This window comes from Taudactylus pleione, unplaced genomic scaffold (genome assembly GCF_031769625.1).
Source record: "Taudactylus pleione unplaced genomic scaffold, aTauple2 ptg000520l, whole genome shotgun sequence".
In the NCBI taxonomy this organism is placed as follows: domain Eukaryota; kingdom Metazoa; phylum Chordata; class Amphibia; order Anura; family Myobatrachidae; genus Taudactylus; species Taudactylus pleione.
Genome location: NW_028284922.1, coordinates 5,731,553 through 5,750,953, shown reverse-complemented (window position 1 = coordinate 5,750,953; position 19,401 = coordinate 5,731,553). Strand labels below are relative to the sequence as shown.

Below are 19,401 nucleotides of genomic sequence, written 5' to 3'. Positions count from 1 at the left end.
CTTTAGAAACTGCAAATGATTTCCCCAAATGTATAATTAGTTTGAAAGACAAATAAAAAGGATAGAAACACAAAATTTATATATATATAAGTTCAGCACACTTGAATAGCTAGTGTTTTTCACCAGCTGGAGGGTTATTTATATGCAGAATTCGTGTGCTGAACTTAGTACAGCCACTACTATTGACTCTTTTTTTGTTTTTTTGCTATTTAGTCTAATCGGTCTTCTTTTGGGGGCTGATTCCTTGGTTGCCATGTCCACTGAGTTTTCACATATACCTGACGATGCCACGTTTCAGATTGCACATAGTTCTCTGATTTCGTTAACTGACGATGATGCGGAAAAAGTGTTGTTTGACCATGTTGAATTTTCCAAATTCCGGGGCTTGGTGCATATGTGGCAAGCAGCCAAACCTCTGAATACATCATTTTCTGAAGTTTACCCTCAAAATTAGCATCCACCCCCCCACAATGTGTCTAATGTAACCCACTGGCTTTCACTGTGTCTCTCCCATCCTCCACCTCACTGTGTCTCTGCCATCCTCCACCTCACTGTGTCTCTTCCATCCCTGCTGACTTTCATAATGTCTGTCCCATCCTTCACCTCACTGTGTCTCTCCCATCCTCCACCTCACTGTGTCTCTCCCATCCTCCACCTCAGTGTCTCTCCCACCCTCCACCTCACTGTGTCTCCTACCCTCCACCTCACTGTCTCTCCCACCCTCCACCTCACTGTGTCTCTCCCATCCTCCACCTCACTGTGTCTCTCCCATCCTCCACCTCACTGTGTCTCTCCCACCCTCCACCTCACTGTGTCTTCTCCCACCCTCCACCTCACTGTGTCTTCTCCCACCCTCCACCGCACTGTGTCTCTCCCATCCTCCACCTCACTGTGTCTCTCCCACCCTCCACCTCACTGTGTCTCTCCCATCCCTGCTGACTTTCACAATGTGTCTCCCATTCTCCACCTCATTGTGGGCCTGATTCAGAGGTGGACGCAGTCCCAATGTCTACACAGTTGTGTGATTATTTGCTACTGTGCAAAAAGTCCTGAAAACCCACCAGGGATCCAACGCTAGACCAGACTGTTGACACAATCCTACTGGAGCCCTGGTCACAGATTCAACTTGCAATATATGCCTACACACCAATCTGCAGTACTATTAGGCAGATTTGATGGCCAGTTCTTTAGAAACTGCAAATGATTTCCCCAAATGTATAATTAGTTTGAAAGACAAATAAAAAGGCTAGAAACACAAAATTTATATATATATAAGTTCAGCACACTTGAATAGCTAGTGTTTTTCACCAGCTGGAGGGTTATTTATATGCAGAATTCGTGTGCTGAACTTAGTACAGCCACTACTATTGACTCTTTTTTTGTTTTTTTGCTATTTAGTCTAATCGGTCTTCTTTTGGGGGCTGATTCCTTGGGTGCCATGTCCACTGAGTTTTCACATATACCTGACGATGCCACGTTTCAGATTGCACATAGTTCTCTGATTTCGTTAACTGACGATGATGCGGAAAAAGTGTTGTTTGACCATGTTGAATTTTCCAAATTGCCTGATGAAACTTCCCTTGATCTCTATCATCGACTATTGAGACTTAAGAAAAGGGAGGTTGATTTAACACTGCATGGTCAGTTTTTATCTGACTACTTTAGGAATAAAAAGATTCCTAGGGGTTTCCGTGTTAACAATACCCCTACGATAGGGAGGAATAATTTGGCCTTCTGCACTAAATGGTGCGGAGTGCTCAATAAATGCTCCTTCGACCTCATCTTACTGGTCATTGAGGAGGTCGGGGTTGAACTCCAGAAAATACGTGGGGATATAGCCTCATTTAATGCCTCTAGTTTAACTACACTTTCTAGTGACAAAACACAACTGGTTAGATAAATTAAAAGATCAGTTGACCAACTACCAGCGTGAACTCATAGCATTTAAGCGTAAAAAACTTATTACTGTGAATGCTGATTATACAAATAATCAGGTCTATAAATGGTTGTGGGGTGATTCACGTAGGCCATATACCCGGAGAAATCCTGGATCCAGGATCCAACAATTGGACACCGTCTCCTCACAATCCAATTCTGACAGTGAGGCCACTGATAGCAGGCCGCCCAGTGGTGCTGCTGCATCTTTTTTAGGACGCAGCACGCGAGCACAGGTCAAACTCGCACGAAATCCAAGCATAGATACCCAACGAGGAGGAGCAGGTACAAGAAGAAGAGGGAGGGGCAGGAGGCTGTAGCCTCGGTTTTCAATCTGTCCCATTATCCCCTCTCTGATGCTGAGATGAGTCTTCTCAGTTTGGGTTTATCTTTTGTTCCCACAGTGCAACATGATAAGTTCAGGTGGGCAGTTGATCACTTTAAATTTGGAAGGAAACTAAGGCTGAGGGTATTTTTTTCAGATGAGCAGAGCACATTTGATCCTATCGTCCAATGCCAGTATCGAGACCTTTTTGAGACTTACTGAATTGGAGATGTCTACTCCTGACAAATCCGTTCATTTTGATAATCTGTCGAAAGCACAGAGGTTGGCCCTTAACAGTCTGATGCACAATGATGAAATTGTAATTCGTCAAGCCGACAAGGGCGGCGCTGTTGTTGTTCAGGACTGGAGCGCCTATGATGCTGAAATATCACGACAGTTATCTGAGGTTAATGTATATGAGAAACTTAGGACCAATCCTATGCATAAGATAAAACATGAGGTAGATCGTATTATTGATCTGGCGGTTCAACATGGCTGGCTTGAGGAGGGCATCTCCAAGTTTATTAAGGTTGAGCATCCTATATGTCCTATTATCTATACGCTCCCTAAGATACATAAAAGCCTTGTTGATCCGCCAGGTCGACCGATCATCTCTGCACGTGGATCACTATTGCAACCATTGGCCTTGTTTTTGGATAGTTTCTTACAACCCCATGTTTGTAGGATGCGGGGCTACCTCCGCGATACATCAGATTTCTTGGATAAAATTTTCAATTTAGGTATTGTTCCTGACACGGTATGGCTAGCATCTATCGATGTTAACTCTCTTTATACTGTGATCCCACATGTTGAGAGCATCAATGCTTTACGCCTAGCTTTGACTGTAGGGCCTCATGTGGGTCCACCCATTGAGTTGCTGTTAGAGCTGGCAAGATTGGTTTTGACAAAAAATCATTTTATGTACCGCAGTTAGTTTTACATTCAACGCATGGGGACTGCGATGGGTTCCAATCTTGCCCCTTCATATGCGAACCTATATATGTGTCAGTATGAGACAACACACATTTTTCTAGATATAGTGAGAAACTATTTTACTATGGACGTTACATTGACGACCTATGTATCCTTTGAGATGGAATGATGGAAACCGGAGTACCCGGAGGAAACCCACGCAAGCACAAGGAGAATATACAAACCACACAGGCAGGCCCGTAGTGGGAATCGAACCCACAACCTCAGTACTGTGAGGCAGTACCGTCCACGCACATTGAAAGTGGGTATCTCAGGGCTTGCACATTCCAGCGCATGTTAGTACACAAGGGGAAGGCTGAAACTAGCATTTGCATATTATAGTCTCTGCAACTCCGCAAGAAAACCCATTCGCGGTGGCATTAGCGTATACCTCTGAATCAAGCCCTCTAGCTCTGCCGGCAGCCACTGTGTATCTCCACCGCATTGTGGAGAAGATGTATCAAACTTTGGAGAGAGAGAAATGACAGAAGCTGATAGGTTGCTTTGAACAAAGTTGCATTTTGGATGCAGCAGACATGTTAAAATATGCTAATGACTTAGCTGATGCTTTCTGCACAGAGATGCCCACCTCTGGCGTCTCACATCCATTGCTTACATACAAAAGACGAAACATCGGTCACACATCAAACATCTGAGCAGCCCAATGCTTTCTTAGAATGTCTGTCGCACCTAAGACGCTGGGGCCTCTGCAGCTACATACAAATTTGCAATGGCTCATGGTCATGCCCAGAAAACGGTCCTGGCACGCCTGTGTTTTTGCAGTCACAGTGGCTTTGTTGCATGCACAGTAACAAAAAAAAAATCGCTCCAATACGCCTGACATAGACCTTGCATCCACCTCATACTTGCCTACTCTGCCGGGGGGCTCTCGGGAGGGGGCAGGGCTAAATGTAAAGGGGATGGGGCCTAATGACGGCTTTAGTCTGCCCTCATGGTTGCTCAGAATGTCCATCACAAGTAAGAAGCTGGGGCCAGAACCACTGTGTAAGAAGACACAGTCGCTAGTTGTGACATGCCCCTGAAATGATTGTGACACGCCTGTATTTGATTTGCCAACCTCGTTACCTCCCCCAAATGGTCGCTGTTTGTCGATCACTCTGCGTCCTAATCCACATGCGCAATGCGACTCTGACACATGTGCAGACTGCAAACATTGGCCACTTGCACCTGAAATCGACACTGCATCCACCTCTGAATGAGGCCCCTAGTCACTTACCCGCTCCTGTTGATCTTCCCAACATTGCCAGAATTGACTATCCTCCCGGAAGTTCCAGGAAACTCCCAAAAATTGGTTGGTGCTTCCTGCTGCTTGGAAAGGTGGTTAAGTCTCCCAGAGGCTGGGGCCACCTGGCTGCAGCCACTCACTTCTTTGGTGAATCACGTCATCGTTGCTCCGCCCCCCGCTTCACAATACTGGTAATCATGGCATTGCAAAGTGGTGGGCGAGGCTATGATGACGTGATTGCATCGTCACGGCTAAACATCGATGCGCCCCCCATGGTGCCAACCTGGCTGCCTCCTCTTGGAGGAGCAAGTATGCCAAGCTACTAAACCCTCGTCCACTCGCTTATCTCTCATCTGCACTATTGCAACCCTCCACTCACAGGGGTATTGAGGTATGAAGGTGACAATGTCTCAGGCAAAGGTAAGGTAGGCGAGGGCAGAATAGGTGAGTTTAGTGACTGATAGAGTGAGGGAGAGGTTTGCCGCACTGTCCTTTTCAATCTCTCCTTAGCCCTGCTCCTAAACTGATGTTTCTATTATGTGTCTCTGTTTCTTTCTCCTTTCCTCTGCAGATTTCAATTTAAACTCCTCACACTCACCTACAAACTTCTTATCCTCTTCTCTCTCTCCTAAATCTCCAACCTCATGCTCCTTGCTCTCCTTACAGCTCTCTCTAGTCATCCGGTAATTGCTGCCTCTTCTCTTCACTGATTACTTCCTCTCGCTATCTCCTCCAAGACTTCTCCCATGCTGCACAAAGCCTATGGAATACTCTCCCTCATTCTTTCAGACGTTAAGCTCACCTATTCGCCCTAGCCCATCAGACCTTTGCCTGATCTGGTCCCTCCTACCTCCTTAGCACCCTTGTACTGAATCTACACAATACCTCCACTCCTTCCTTCCCATTTAGAAAGTTCTTTCAAACAGGGCGCCCTTCTCTTTCATCCCTCCACTTAGGCTCACTTATTTTTGTAGCAAATACCCCCCACCCCCCTCTATGCGTTACTGTAATTTACAACATTATGCTGCTGGGGTTGGGGCCACTACCCCTTCACAATATGCTCTTATTTCTTGGGATACAATAACTAATACAGCCCATACGGGAGATGAGCCAGAGGCTTCTGACATATAAGGCAATTTGAAGTGCTGGACAAGCCAATAAGATACTGTGGGGCCTATTCATCAACACTAAAATAAAGTTTTAAGGACATTTTCCTTAAATAACGTTATTTTAGTATTCATGTAGTATCTTAACACAGGAGATATCACTGATATCTCCTTGCTAAGTCCCCCTGCGTTAATTTCCACACTCCCCATGCATTAGTACATTAGTATGGGGATATGGATATTATGGTATTCATCAAATTCTGAAAAATATGTATTTTCGGAATTCGATGGAGGTACTATCCACCACTGTGAGGTGGCGAATAGCAGGTGACACTTACCTGCTTCCAGCTGGACAGGTCCCCTGCAGCTCCCTCCGGTGCTCTGTTCCCTCCTCTGGCTCTGGTGGTTGCTCGGACAACTGTGATCTCCCAGCAGAACACAATAAAGTTTAGAAATGAAAAAAAAAACCATATTGTTTTTTTTCTAAACTGCACTGTGTGCTGCTGGGAGACCACGTGTCAGACCAGCAGGAAGGAGCCGGAGGCTGCTGCGCGGGCAGGTAAGTGCAGGGACGGGGGGGGGGAGGCGAGCGGAGGGATGTGGGGTTGGGGGGGGCACACAGAATTACCACAGCTGTAGGCAGTGCTGCACATGCGCTGGTTTTATGGATGTAACAGCGCATGCACAGCACTGATTCCAGCTGCGGTAAGGTAGTGTAGAGAGGGAAAACTATCTATTTCCGGAAAAGCTGTCATCGCAAAAATGACAGCTTTTCAAAATAGGTACTTATAGGGAGGAGAATGATGAATTCCTCCGGTAATTAGGTAGAACTCCATGCGAGTTCTAAACCTGATTACCTCCATCGAATTTTAAGGTATGATGAATAGTCCCCTGTAGCTCTTCTAAGATGAGAGATACCCCCTTGAAATAGCTTATAATACATCTCCAACTACGTGGAAGCAGAGGGTAACTTAATGGAAGACCTTAGTGTCCCAAGCACCTGATCCATTGTCAGCAATCGTTTTCTCATGGCAAATTGCCATCAAGAGCGATGCTGATTACACTAGAGTACATTACTGTGCGAAAGTTGTTTGATTGATTAGGTGTTTGGGTTACTGACAGAGTAAAATAGTGATTATGTTACCGACGGAATCTAGTTTTTATTCTCAGTCTGTAGATGGAAATATTCTAGACTTAACCCCTTCCTAACAATAATAAAATCTTCCATTCTGAAACTGCTTAATCTCTAAAGAGAAAATGAATTCGGATGCTTAAATCTGTGAAAGTAATTTTGGTGAATTCTTGGAAAAGTCCCACCTCACATATTATTTGCTTGTGCTCAGCTACCCCTATAGGCCACCTATAAGAACTAGCATTGTAATCCTGAACTCACCTCTATTTAACATAATAGTTTAATCTTAATATCTAATTGCTAAAAATAGGTTTAGAACCATGATTTTATTATGCTTTGTGAAGATCATAGCAAACAATCCTTGCTCTACAGCGAAACTCCCATTATTCATAATGTAAATTCTTGCAATAGCCGCAGGGCCCCTTAGATCATGTGGCCCCTGGCATGTGTCTTCCCTGTGACCCCCTGTAGGTGGCACTGCATTCCTATCTATAGCAGTTAATATGTGTGGAAACCTATAAGAAAAGCCCTGTCTACCCTATCTACATATCTCTCAATAGTTCAGATTGTAGTTGGAACATCCAGGGCTGTGTTGAATTTTCTGTAGGATATAAATGCATTCTCTAACATATATGCTTTTTTGCACTTTGTTTCTTATGCAAATACCATCAGTGCCATGACGAACGGGTGTCATCATTTTGGGCTGCTTGAAATGACCTAAGTTGGAGATAAGGGGGCTGATTATGAGTCACACGCAAGTTGGAATGCGCATGGCTCTAGCGGATCTCATCATACTGCGCAGGAAATCGGCTTTTGCGCATGCGCCAGATCAGGTGTCCGCACACAGCAGAGACCGCCAATGCATACGGATTGATCCATCCTTCGTCGGACGACCACACTCTCCGTGAAGTGGGCGTTGACCATGAGATCACACAGAACTCATCTGTCTCGTGGGTGTGCCGTGGGCGTGTCCTGGGCCTGTCAGCTGACCTTTGTGCTCATTTGCATCGTGCAGGTGAAGTTGGGACATCTGTTTCAGCCAGATCTTTTGCACAAAGCTAGGTACTAATATGGCTGCCTGTAAAGCACTACCAATGAGACACAGCACTGCCAATATGACACATTACCGTATGTGCTCTATCCTGCAGGTGCACCAACACATCTCCCTTTACAGGCATCTATCAAGGATGGCAAATTCAAATAAAGGCATGTCAAGACTATTACTTTGATAATTATGGAAGTGGCGGTGGAGACTGTCATCTAATGTACCACAATGATAACAGTACAATTGTACTATGTAGAATGTGATCTCTGTTCTGTGAATGACAAGTGATTTACATAGACGACCAAGGGGTAGAGAAACCCTGGGACTAGGCAAACAGCTGCTTTATTATAGTTATTTATTATTTCTCCCTATTGTTCCAACTGTGACACATACGTTATTGATGTGCTCTATTTGATGAAATGGCATTCAAGGGAAATATGTGCTTAATGTATAAATGTTAATAAATACTAAATGCATTGCACATGGAGAGCCATTAAATCACACAGAAATAGCACATACATAGCCATTCTAGGGCCTCATCTATATGTAAGTTCTATAGATTAAAGGAAACTGTAATAAAATGCTCAATGGAAACAATATGAATTGAAGCATACCATTGATGGTTACTGATGGCAACCATTATTAATAAAGAACTTAGTATAACATAATATTCATCAGGGACCTGAGCAATGGTCTTTAGCCCCACAAGACAGCCCTACAGTATATTAACTTTATAATAAGCATCAGTTCATATTATGAGATAATAAAATTAGCTCTCACCCCCCATCACAGCATTACATTATATAATGTACAATGAGTATAAAATGCCCTGCTCATTAGAGGTGAGAGAGCACCAGTAAAAAAAGTAATAGACTGATGTTTGTTGCTCTGTCCTCATGGTCAAGGTTGTAACATACCTCTGGGAGAGGGCAGCCAGGTTGGCAGAGCGGAGAAGAGTGAGGGGGTATGGCGTTGCATAGGTGGGAGTTCCGGCATGATCGTGTAATTACCCTGGAAAATGGGCGGCACCAGGCGAATGGAGGGCACTGCGGGATATATATATCCCTTTCCGGGCAGCTGGTAGCAACACCCGATTTTCAGGATCCTCCCGGACGTTCTGGAAGGGTAGGCAAGTATGGGTATATCATATTAGAGCACAGGTGACTTAATTAGTGCCTCTGTTATTTTGATGTAACCATCTGGACTCATGCACAGATAATTATATCCTTAAAACCTGGACTGTTAGGACACCTTGAGGACTTAGGACCTCATTCAGAGGCGGTCGCAAGAAGCGAGCGCTTGCTCTGAATGAGGGCGGCCGCTTGACTTTTCCAGTGCGGCCTCCTGGTCGCTAGCTAAGCTGTGGGTTACCACCCACAGCTTTAGCGACCGACCAGGTCAATGGTCGCGATGGTCAGAAGCGGGGGGTGGATTTGGGGGGACACAGAATTACCGCAACTGTAGGCAGTGCTACGTATGCGCCAATTTCGTGAACGTAACGGCGCATGTGCAGCACTGGTTACAGCTGCGATAAGGTATGTATATGCAGGGAACAGTATCTATTTCCTGAAAAGCCGTAATCGCAAAAATGACAGCTTTCCGGAATAGATACTGATGGAGAGGAGGAATGATGGAATGATGAATTTCTCCGGTAATTAGGTAGAACTCCATGCGAGTTCTAAACCTAATTACCTCCATCGATATTTTAGTTATGATGGCCCCATTGTATGATAGCTAGAAAGGACGGCCCCTACACAGAGCAGCCCAACAATGCAAACTCAACAACCAAGCACTGCATTGCGGATGGTGTCCGCCCAGTGGATGTAAAATCAAACACTATGGTACTAAGCACAAACCTTCAACTCTCCCAATCCCATCTGGAGATGGCCATACTGCCCCCGTAAAGGTGGGACAGTACTTTTCCACAATTACTAGAAGGTGATTGCACCCAATACACCAACTGCACCTGGGCGGATAAGTGTACTTTCACGCCCAAAACAATAGCTAACAACAAACAAGCACTAGGGAAGGGTGGGCGGATACATTTTCTTAAGCTGGCCACACATCTACAGATTATCTGTCCAACCAGCCAACTTGTTGATTGGTTGGAATGAAAATCTGGTAAGGAATGAAAGCAAATGACAATCAGCAATTTGCTCCCAAACGCTGGAAAATGGACCAAAACTGTTGTTTGAACAAATAGTTTAGATCAAACATTTAACAAACTTGTCTGACGACCATTTTCATCTGTTTTCTGGCATTTAGGAGCAAATTGCTGATCATCAGTTACTCCCATTCCTTACCAGATTTTCATTCCAACCAATCAACAAGTTGGCTGGTTGGATGTAAGTTGGTCTAGTGTGTGGCCAGCTTTAAACTTAAACTGTGCAAAAAACACAGCCCTGTAATAGGTTAGCTGACTGCATGTGATCATCACCCAAGCCAGCCCCCAGTCTTCTGGTTTAAGACACTCCTGGCTCATCCGAGCCCTCCGTTATTCTTACATGGGGAACAAAAACAAACAACCCGGCCTTGTCAGTATGAAGCCATGTATGAAACTTGAGCAAGAAACAAAAAGCAATATCTTTAGTAAAAGTTGTATGAGGGCACATAGAACACAAGCCAATAAATAAAAGCATCAGAGAATACATACACATTTTAGTATTAAAACACATACCACATGTCGGGACTGGTTCAGAAAAAAAAATTAAATTACTGTACACAGCATGGGACAAGGACAAATTCAATGAAGCGCGGTAGACCCGTTCCAGCAGCTGCGGGTGTTAACGCGCAGAAAGCTGATTCTGCTAGAAGCATACATGCCTACCCTCCCGGTTTTCGCGGGAGGCTTCTGATTTTTCGGGTAACCCCCTGCACCCCCAGTAGGGTAGGCATTTCTCCTGCATTCTGGCCACTTCCTAGTGAAGTGGGCAGAATGAGGAGAATTCCCGTGGCAATCGCGGGTCTCCCTGTAGGGGGCGGGGCTTAAGAGATTGTACATGAATAACATCATTTGCCTCCCCCATGTAAATGCTAGCCAATAGCGGCAATTTTGCCACGAGGGGGCGGGGCTTAATTACGCGGATCGTCAGGCCCTGTCCCCGTCGCCACCCTCCTGCTTCTCTTACCCGGTCTTCTCCCGGGAAAAGATGTTAAAAGGTAGGCAAGTATGGCTAGCAGCCTAAGAGGTGTAAGCAGAACCAGCCTATGGGAATGGGCTGGTAAATACCTTCAGACAGCTTGCGCTGAATCTGCCCCTATATGTCTAACATTTCCAGAATATAATATATTGTAGAACTAAATGGTATCACTTCTGTTACACTGTTGCAAGTATTAGGAAAAATGGACAATACTAGCATCAATCACTACTGTAGCTAGCAATTGAAACCCAATCAGCAATAACTCTAACTTGTCAGTACACATTTAAAATCCATTCCCATGACACAGTGCTAGAAGGTAGTCCTAGTATCTCAAAATATGTTTTAGCAAGAAAAGAAAATGTTCAAGAATATACAGGAGGGTAAAATGTTTAAAATGTAAAAGTTTAATTACCTGGCCACGCCCCCCGCTATGCGTAGACATTCAGCTCCCTCCCGGAAGGAGGGAGTTGAATGTTGGCAAGTATGGTTTTTGTGGTCCCATGACACACACACAGTGGAGGCAGACATTTTGTAGGCTGAGACAATATTCATGAGAATGCAGCCTATCAAATGACTAGGAGCCAATGACATCACTGAGACCCAAGGCAATTGCTGCTTTATCCATTAAACAACTTAGGTTCCCACCTATGGCCCAGGGGCTCAGATTGCTCTAACCTAGGGTTTCCCAAACTCGGTCCTCAAGACATCCTAACAGTCCAGGTTTTAAGGATATCCATGCTCGTGCACAGACGGTATAATCAAACTGACTACTAGTTAAGTCACGTGTGCTTTAACGGTCCTTAAAACTGGGACCGTTAGGGTGCCTTGAGGACCAAGTATGAGAACCACTGCTCTACATAGTTGCCTACCCTCCCGATTTCTGCGGGAGACTCCCGGTTCGCTGTGGAGTCTCCCGCTGCCCTGCAAGGTTAAATAAATCCCCCGGATTCTCCAATTCCCACTGTCCCATCAATAATCTGGACTGCGCATGTGCGAGTCCAGATGGGACGGGGGCGGGAGCTGGCGCGGAATAACAGCCAGCAGGGAGAGGAAGGGATAAAGTGTGCCAGTATGTGTCGTTACAGTTAGGATAGGAAGAGGGAGTGTCCCCGCCAGTGACAGAGCGGGGCCAGCTTTCTGTGTAGTAGTGTTTCAGAATTCGTTCAGATCCGGGTGCACCTGCTGAGACTGCTGGTACTCTCCTATCTCACTGGGCGGCAGCCCCGTCCCCGGGCAGATATGCGCATCCGACGCCTTCAACACAGAACCGGCTGCTAAAGACAGTGCATTCCCTCTTGCAGCGTTACCAGGGCAGGGAGAGAGAGAGGAGACTGTGGCAGGGCTGTTGTACGTTTGTGAGAGTGAGGTCGCTGGGGTGGGGTATATGTGTGAGAGGTAAGTAAATGGTACAGGACTGGGGCAGAAGCATATATGTGTTACAGGGAGGTGGCTGAGGCAGGGCTGGGGTATACATGTAAGAGTGAGGTGGCTGAGGCAGGGCTGGGGTATACATGTAAGAGTGAGGTGGCTGAGGCAGGGCTGGGGTATACATGTAAGAGTGAGGTGGCTGAGGCAGGGCTGGGGTATACATGTAAGAGTGAGGTGGCTGAGGCAGGGCTGGGGTATACATGTAAGAGTGAGGTGGCTGAGGCAGGGCTGGGGTATACATGTAAGAGTGAGGTGGCTGAGGCAGGGCTGGGGTATACATGTAAGAGTGAGGTGGCTGAGGCAGGGCTGGGGTATACATGTAAGAGTGAGGTGGCTGAGGCAGGGCTGGGGTATACATGTAAGAGTGAGGTGGCTGAGGCAGGGCTGGGGTATACATGTAAGAGTGAGGTGGCTGAGGCAGGGCTGGGGTATACATGTAAGAGTGAGGTGGCTGAGGCAGGGCTGGGGTATACATGTAAGAGTGAGGTGGCTGAGGCAGGATCATATATGTGTTAGAAGACAGGGCTGGGGTATTTATGTGAGAGGGAGGAGCATTTATGTGTGAGCGGTACAGTAGGTGAATGGAGCAGGGCTGGGGTATATACAGTATGTAAGAGTGAGGTGGCTGGGGCAGGAGCATATATGTGTTAGAGTTAGGTGAATGGAGCAGGGCTGGGGTATATATGTGAGAGGGAGGTGGTTGAGGGAGGAGCATACATGTGTGAGCGGTACAGTAGGGGAATGCGGCAGGGCTGGGGATAATGTGTGTGAGAGGGAGGTGGCTGGGGGAGGGACACAGACATATCTGTGCTCCAGACAAAGCAGGTAGAGTCGCACGTCAGGCAGCAGCTGTCCAGACAGGTGGAGCTGCTGGCCTAGTGCGGAGACTATTGGTTGCCGGGGACCTGCTCATGGAACTGGACCGGCTAACGAGCATCTCCGCGGCACGGCTGTGGCAGGTTTGACTCAGATGTTACAGAGAGCATCTCTGGTACAGAGAGTGATAGCGAGGAGGCAGCTGGGAGCTCGGAGAAGGAGTGCCTGGTCTCAGGGTGAGTCTCTGTGGTTCTATCAGCAGCAGCAGCTCTATTAGTTGGCAATGCCCCCTGTGTGTATAGGCTAGAATTGTCGCTGGCACTACCCTGTTGCTGATTCTGACTCATACACATAAATTACTTAGTACTTAGTTTTCACCTTCTGCTGTAGGACACACCCATAGGTGGAGCATGACACACCCCCTCAACGGTTCGCTGTGCAGTGCTATGTACTACCTGTTGTAGTCTCCCTGAAACTAGTTTTCAAAAGTAGGCAAGTATGCTGCTCTAGCTAATGATTACATTTGTTTTGTTTTTTGACAAAGGGGTGATGAGTTCCAGGGCCGTAGGTAGGGGTGTGCGGTCGGTGCGGCCGCAAAGAGCGCAGTGCTCTGTGGGCGGCACCGTCGACATCCCACGGCCCCTGCTTCTGACTGCAGGGTGCCTGTAACGGGACCTGTGCCCGCAGACGCTAAAGGCAGGCACCCTGCCATAATTACAGCTGCCCGGCGTGTCTTGAAGACGCTCCGGGCACTGCTTGAGCTTCAGTTGCCGGCGGCACCGTCCCCTTGTGCATGACGTCATGATGCCACACGCAAAAGGGGCGGGGCTGGCACAGGGCACTCAGAGCACTAGCTATGGCTCTGATGAGTCCCCAAACAAGCATATTGTCTAGGGCCCAATAAGATATTAATCTTACTATTCACAAGGTACTGTACTTTCCTGATTAATTTCCAGTACAGGGTGAATATTGTTCAGTCAAAATATGTCTAAGGCGGGTATCCACTTGCTGATTAAAATGAGCGATTGAACGATATCGTTCAATCGCTCATTAATTGTGCACAAATCGGGCATGAAAATGTTGGAAACGACCAGCGATGCGCGCTTCCGCTGGTCGTTTCCGACATCAATCATCGCCTGAACATGACGGTCAATCTGCCGATAACGACAGGTTGGCCATGTTCAGGGATGAGGAAGGGTGCCTACACTGGACGACATATCGTTCAGTGCAGGCACTGCAGGGGACGAGGAACGACTGCACAATTACAATGTTGTAATCGTACTGTCGTTTCACTGTGGATACGCACGGGATGCAGTCACGTGACCGGCGGCCTCACAATCCCAACGGCAGAATGCCAGCTAGGGATTATTGATAGGCATCGAAATACTGACACCTATCATAATCCCGACGCCGGAATCTAGAACGAAACGGGACGAACGAAGTAAGTACGGTCTGCGTGTCCTCATAGCCGCGGGTCTAGGTTTAGGGCACCTGGGGGGGGATTTAGGGAAGGCACCCCTCTGGGAGGGGAAGGATTCGGCTAGGGGAAGGGGGGGGGGGGGTTAGGTTTAGGCATGGTTAGGCTTAGGGTGCGGGGAGGGGGGTTTAAGTTTAGGCACCCCAGGGGGAGGTTAGGGTTAGGCAACAAGGGGGGAGGTTAGGGTTAGGCATTCCTAAAGGAGGGTTAGGTAGTTTACTCACTTCTGTCGGGATCCCTGCTGTTCGGCCTGCCGGCGTCGAGATTTCAACCGCCGGGCTCTCGTCCGGTGGTCATTCATACCAATCCCGATACGCACCTTAAGGATTGTAGGTGAAGGGTGCACTTTAGAGGCCTGCTCTGTCCAGTTACATCACAAGGTGAAAGATTAATATGAAGGTATCCTTGTTAAAACTGTGTACATGTTACATCTCGAGGTTATTGGGCCCTAAGGGCCCGATGCAGATCCGTTCGCTAAGCTGCGTACGCACGCTATGGGCGATTATCGCACGTTTGCGCATGTGTATGCGTCAAAGTATGTGTGCGCGAACCAGTCTCTGCGTCCGGGAATTGTGTGCTCGTAGTACACAGACTGGCCACTAATTTGAGTGACAGATAGCGCCGTTTGTGGTGGTAACAGGGGAAGGTGCTTGTTAACGGGGCAGCGGATGTGCGAATGCAGGCGTGTCTGGGCGTCTAAACAGCGTTTTAGGGGTGTACATAATTAGCACTTGGTTGTATTTTAGCCAGCACTGATCGCAGTACTTGCGGTGGGGTAGGGTCTACCTCAAGCGCCGCGTGCAGCTCCGATGGTTCTCGATGATACCGATTAATCACACACTTCCTGGAGATGACGTGTGCTAAGAAAGAAAGTTGGGCGCCTTTATACTCTGGCGTGCGCTCACTGCCGTCGCTCTCTAAGACATAGAGGGTGCCCTTAAGTCATTCAGTGCGATCGCGTTCCGAAGCGTAGAAATCGGGCAAATCGTGCAAAATATCATCTAGCATTCACAGTCTCATGCAGCTCTTCACTCCTCCAGCATCGGCTCCTCCTCCCTCCGTCCTCCATTATCACTGGCTGGCCAGGGAAAGCGGGGAGCATCAGTTTCTCTGTCTGTATTTGGCCGGTGAGTGAGCTGGGTGCAGGGGGAGGCGTCTCCAGGCCCAGTAGCAACCGCACTCCCTACACCCGTGACCCATGGTGAGTATGCCCCTGTGTCTTCACACAGTCAAGCTCAGGCCCCGCCCCCTTCACCTCCAGACTCGAGCATGTGCGTCCAGGGGGGAGGGTTAGGTTTAGGAACGAACAGGGAGGGTTAGGGTTAGGCTGCGGAGGGGGAAGGGTTAGAATGCAGGAAAGGAGGGTTAGGGGCCGAAGGGAGGAAGGTTAGGATACTTACAGAGCCCCTGTTGGTCTTCTGACCGCTGGCATTCCGACTGCCGGTCTCCCGTATGTATTCCCCTTCTATGTATGTGTGCCTGTACCTTATTGGGAGGAACCCTAACCAAAATAATAATTTAGGGAAGGGAACTACAAATCTTATGGAAAGTGAAATACGTCATTCGCTGGACAAAGCATGTGAAGACCAAAGGTGCAAATTCTGAAATTGACACATTAGTGTGAAAACCGGTTCCAGTTACACAATTTCATGCGCTATGTAAATAAATAGTGCTTTATAACGTAGCGTACTGTTTTCACAGCCAACAATTTAAAATGTAAAATGAGTTATAGGTTGACGAGACAGTCATTATCTGAAACATATCACTTAAAGAGGACCTGTCAAGTCTGTGATATGAGTTTTTATTTAAAAGATTTACATGAACGACTATTATGTCTGATTACTAAAATAAATATTCCTGATGAGTTCCACCAGAAGTTATAGAGCCTGATATGTAGATAGGGAAAGTGTGCGCCCTGTACCTCTCCAGCACTGATTCCTTCTTCTGTCAGTCAGTGCTCCTGGGATCCTACACCAGTAAGGAGTGTGGTCATATGTCGGAGAATGCCAGAGCTGTAGAGCGTTATCCCAGCAGCGACTCTCACATGCTGGACAGTTCTCATTACTGATGTCTCCTCCATTACTTCTCTACCCCTGGTTGCAGGTGTTCCTTGAGCCTGGCATCGTTAGTGACATACCACGTCAACCCTGCAGTAAGGCCTACGGGGAATGTTGCTAATGACCCCCGGGAGCACGCATATGGGTATATCGAGTATCGATGTACCCGATATGTCGCTCCGATCCGCGGGATCCAGTGACATATTGTCTATTGTGTACCCAGCTGTAGGCTTTATACCCATTGGCATCAAATTTGACACTAGCACAATGCATGTAAACAAGTTGGAAATTGAAACCCATTGGACCCAGTGACCGCATACCTACGTGGGTTTACTGACGTTGATAAACATTGTAGGTATTTTTTTTAATATTGTCTGCTCCCATTCATTGCATTTAATGCAAGTTAAACACACTAAGGTCTGTGGTGTTACCTCCATTGACATGTAGGGTGGGTGGGTGGTGGGCAAAGCAGGGCAACCCTCCCGATGCCGCTGCTCTGCTTAGCATTAGCGGATGGATGCGCAGTAAAATGTAGTTAGGGGCATTATGGTGCTTGCACCAATCCCAGTGCAGAGCTGGGGCCTCTTCTGACCCTATCAGGGCTTCGCTACACAAAGTTATCTCCGTGCAAATTTAGATAAGCACAGTGGGGTGCATGGGAGGCGATAGGCGCACATTGTTAACGCATATCCCACAGCAATGGAACCTTGCAGAGCTTTGTTCCGAGCCTAACAATCACCTTCAGAATGAGAGTAAAACCTCGTTGTTAACTTTATTTTCAAACACATTTGTATATGATACATTATTTTAGTGACGATTTAACTTGGCTTGTTCACAGCCCAGAGTGTACCCAGCAATAGGACAGCAGGAGCAGTAACGGAAAGAGAAAGAGGTGGCTAAGCAGAAGTACTGTATGGAGCTGAGCACTATTTCCATATCAGGTGTGCTACCTTTAGGGGGGATCCAGAGGGACTGCGAGTGGGTGAATTTATTTCTTACTGCACTTAATAAATAAATGTGCAGGTCACTAAGGTGACAGGTCCTCTTTAGCTCATGCTGCATTTATATGTATAATATCGGAATCGGATACAACCTACCTCGAAACTCACAGATCCATTGTGGTCTGTGTCAAAGGCATTAAACAGAAAGTGTGCGTATGTTGAAGCATCTACAAACAAAATAAAAATACCTGGAATTAGCATACATTTTATGGTCGCATTCCATTAAGAGCAAGTCAAAAGTTGTATCATTCAAATTATACGTCCCAATTAAGCAGTCAGCTATGATATAAAGTCAGATGCATAAATATTGGGACATTGATAGAATTTTCATATTTTGGCCTCTATTCACCACCACAATGGCTTTGAAATGAAACAAACAAGATGTGCTTTAACTGCAGAATTTCAGTTTAATTTGAGGGTAATTACATCCAAATCAGGTGAACGGTGTAGGAATTACAACGGTTTCTATATGTGCCTCCCACTTGTTAAGGGGCCAAAAGTAATGGGACTATCAACTCAAAAGCTATTTCATGGACAGGTGTGGGCTATTCCCTCATTATTTCATTATCAATTAAGCAGGTAAAAGGTCTGGAGTTGATTCTAGGTGTGACATTTGCATTTGGAATCAGTTGCTGTCGACTCTCAATATGAGATCCAAAGAGCTGTCATTATCAGTGAAGCAAGCCATCATTAGGCTGAAAAATCAAAACAAACCCATCACAGAGAGATAGCAAAAACATTAGGTGTGGCCAAATCAACTGTTTGGAACATTCTTAAAAAGAAAGAACGCACCGAAGAGCTCAGCAACACCAAAAGACCCGGAAGACCACGAAAAACAACTGTGGTGGATGACAGAAGAATTATTTCCCTGGTGAAGAAAAACCCCTTCACAACAGTTGGCCAAATCAAGAACACTCTCCAGGAGGTAGGTGTATATGTGTCAAAGTCAACAATCAAGAGAAGACTTCACAAGAGTGAATATAGAGGGTTCACCACAAGATGTAAACCATTGGTGAGCCACAAAAACAGGAAGACCAGATTAGAGTTTGCCAAACAACATCTAAAAAAGCCATTACAGTTCTGGAACAACATCCTATGGACAGATGAGACAAAGATCAACTTGTACCAGAGTGATGGGAAGAGAAGAGTATGGAGAAGGAAAGGAACTGCTCATGATCCAAAACATACCACTTCATCAGTGAAGCATGATGGTGGTAGTGTCATGTATGGCTGCCAATGGAACTGGTTTCCTTGTATTTATTGATGATGTGACTGCTGACAACAGCAGCAGAATGAATTCTGAAGTGTTTCGGGCAATATTATATGCTCATATTCAGTAAAATGCTTCAGAACTCATTGGACGGCGCTTCACAATGCAGATGGACAATGACCTGAAGCATACCTCAAAAGCAACCAAAGAGTTTTTTAAGGCTAAAAAGTGGAATGTTATTCTATGGCCAAGTCAATCCCCAGACCTGAATCCGATTGAGCATGCATTTCACTTGATGAAGACAAAACTGAAGGGAAAATGCCCCAAGAACAAGCAGGAACTGAAGACATTTGCAGTAGAGGCCTGGCAGAGCATCACCAGGGATGAAACCCAGCGTCTGATGATGTCTATGCGTTTCAGACTTCAGGCTGTAATTGCCTGCAAAGGATTTGCAACAAAGTATTAAAAAGTGAAAGTTAGATTTAGGATTGTTTAGTTTGTCCAATTACTT

The 19,401-nt window shown here is 46.4% G+C and overlaps 1 protein-coding gene across 1 annotated transcript in view; it reads right to left on the bottom strand.

The window, feature by feature from the left end:
* KCNIP4 (potassium voltage-gated channel interacting protein 4) overlaps positions 1–19,401 on the bottom strand; it is a 376,534-nt gene that overhangs the window by 26,132 nt on the left and 331,001 nt on the right. The window contains exon 4 of the mRNA XM_088450597.1: positions 17,777–17,847. Within this exon, the coding sequence (XP_088306723.1) occupies positions 17,777–17,847 (71 nt within the window). The remainder of the gene's footprint in view (positions 1–17,776; positions 17,848–19,401) is intronic.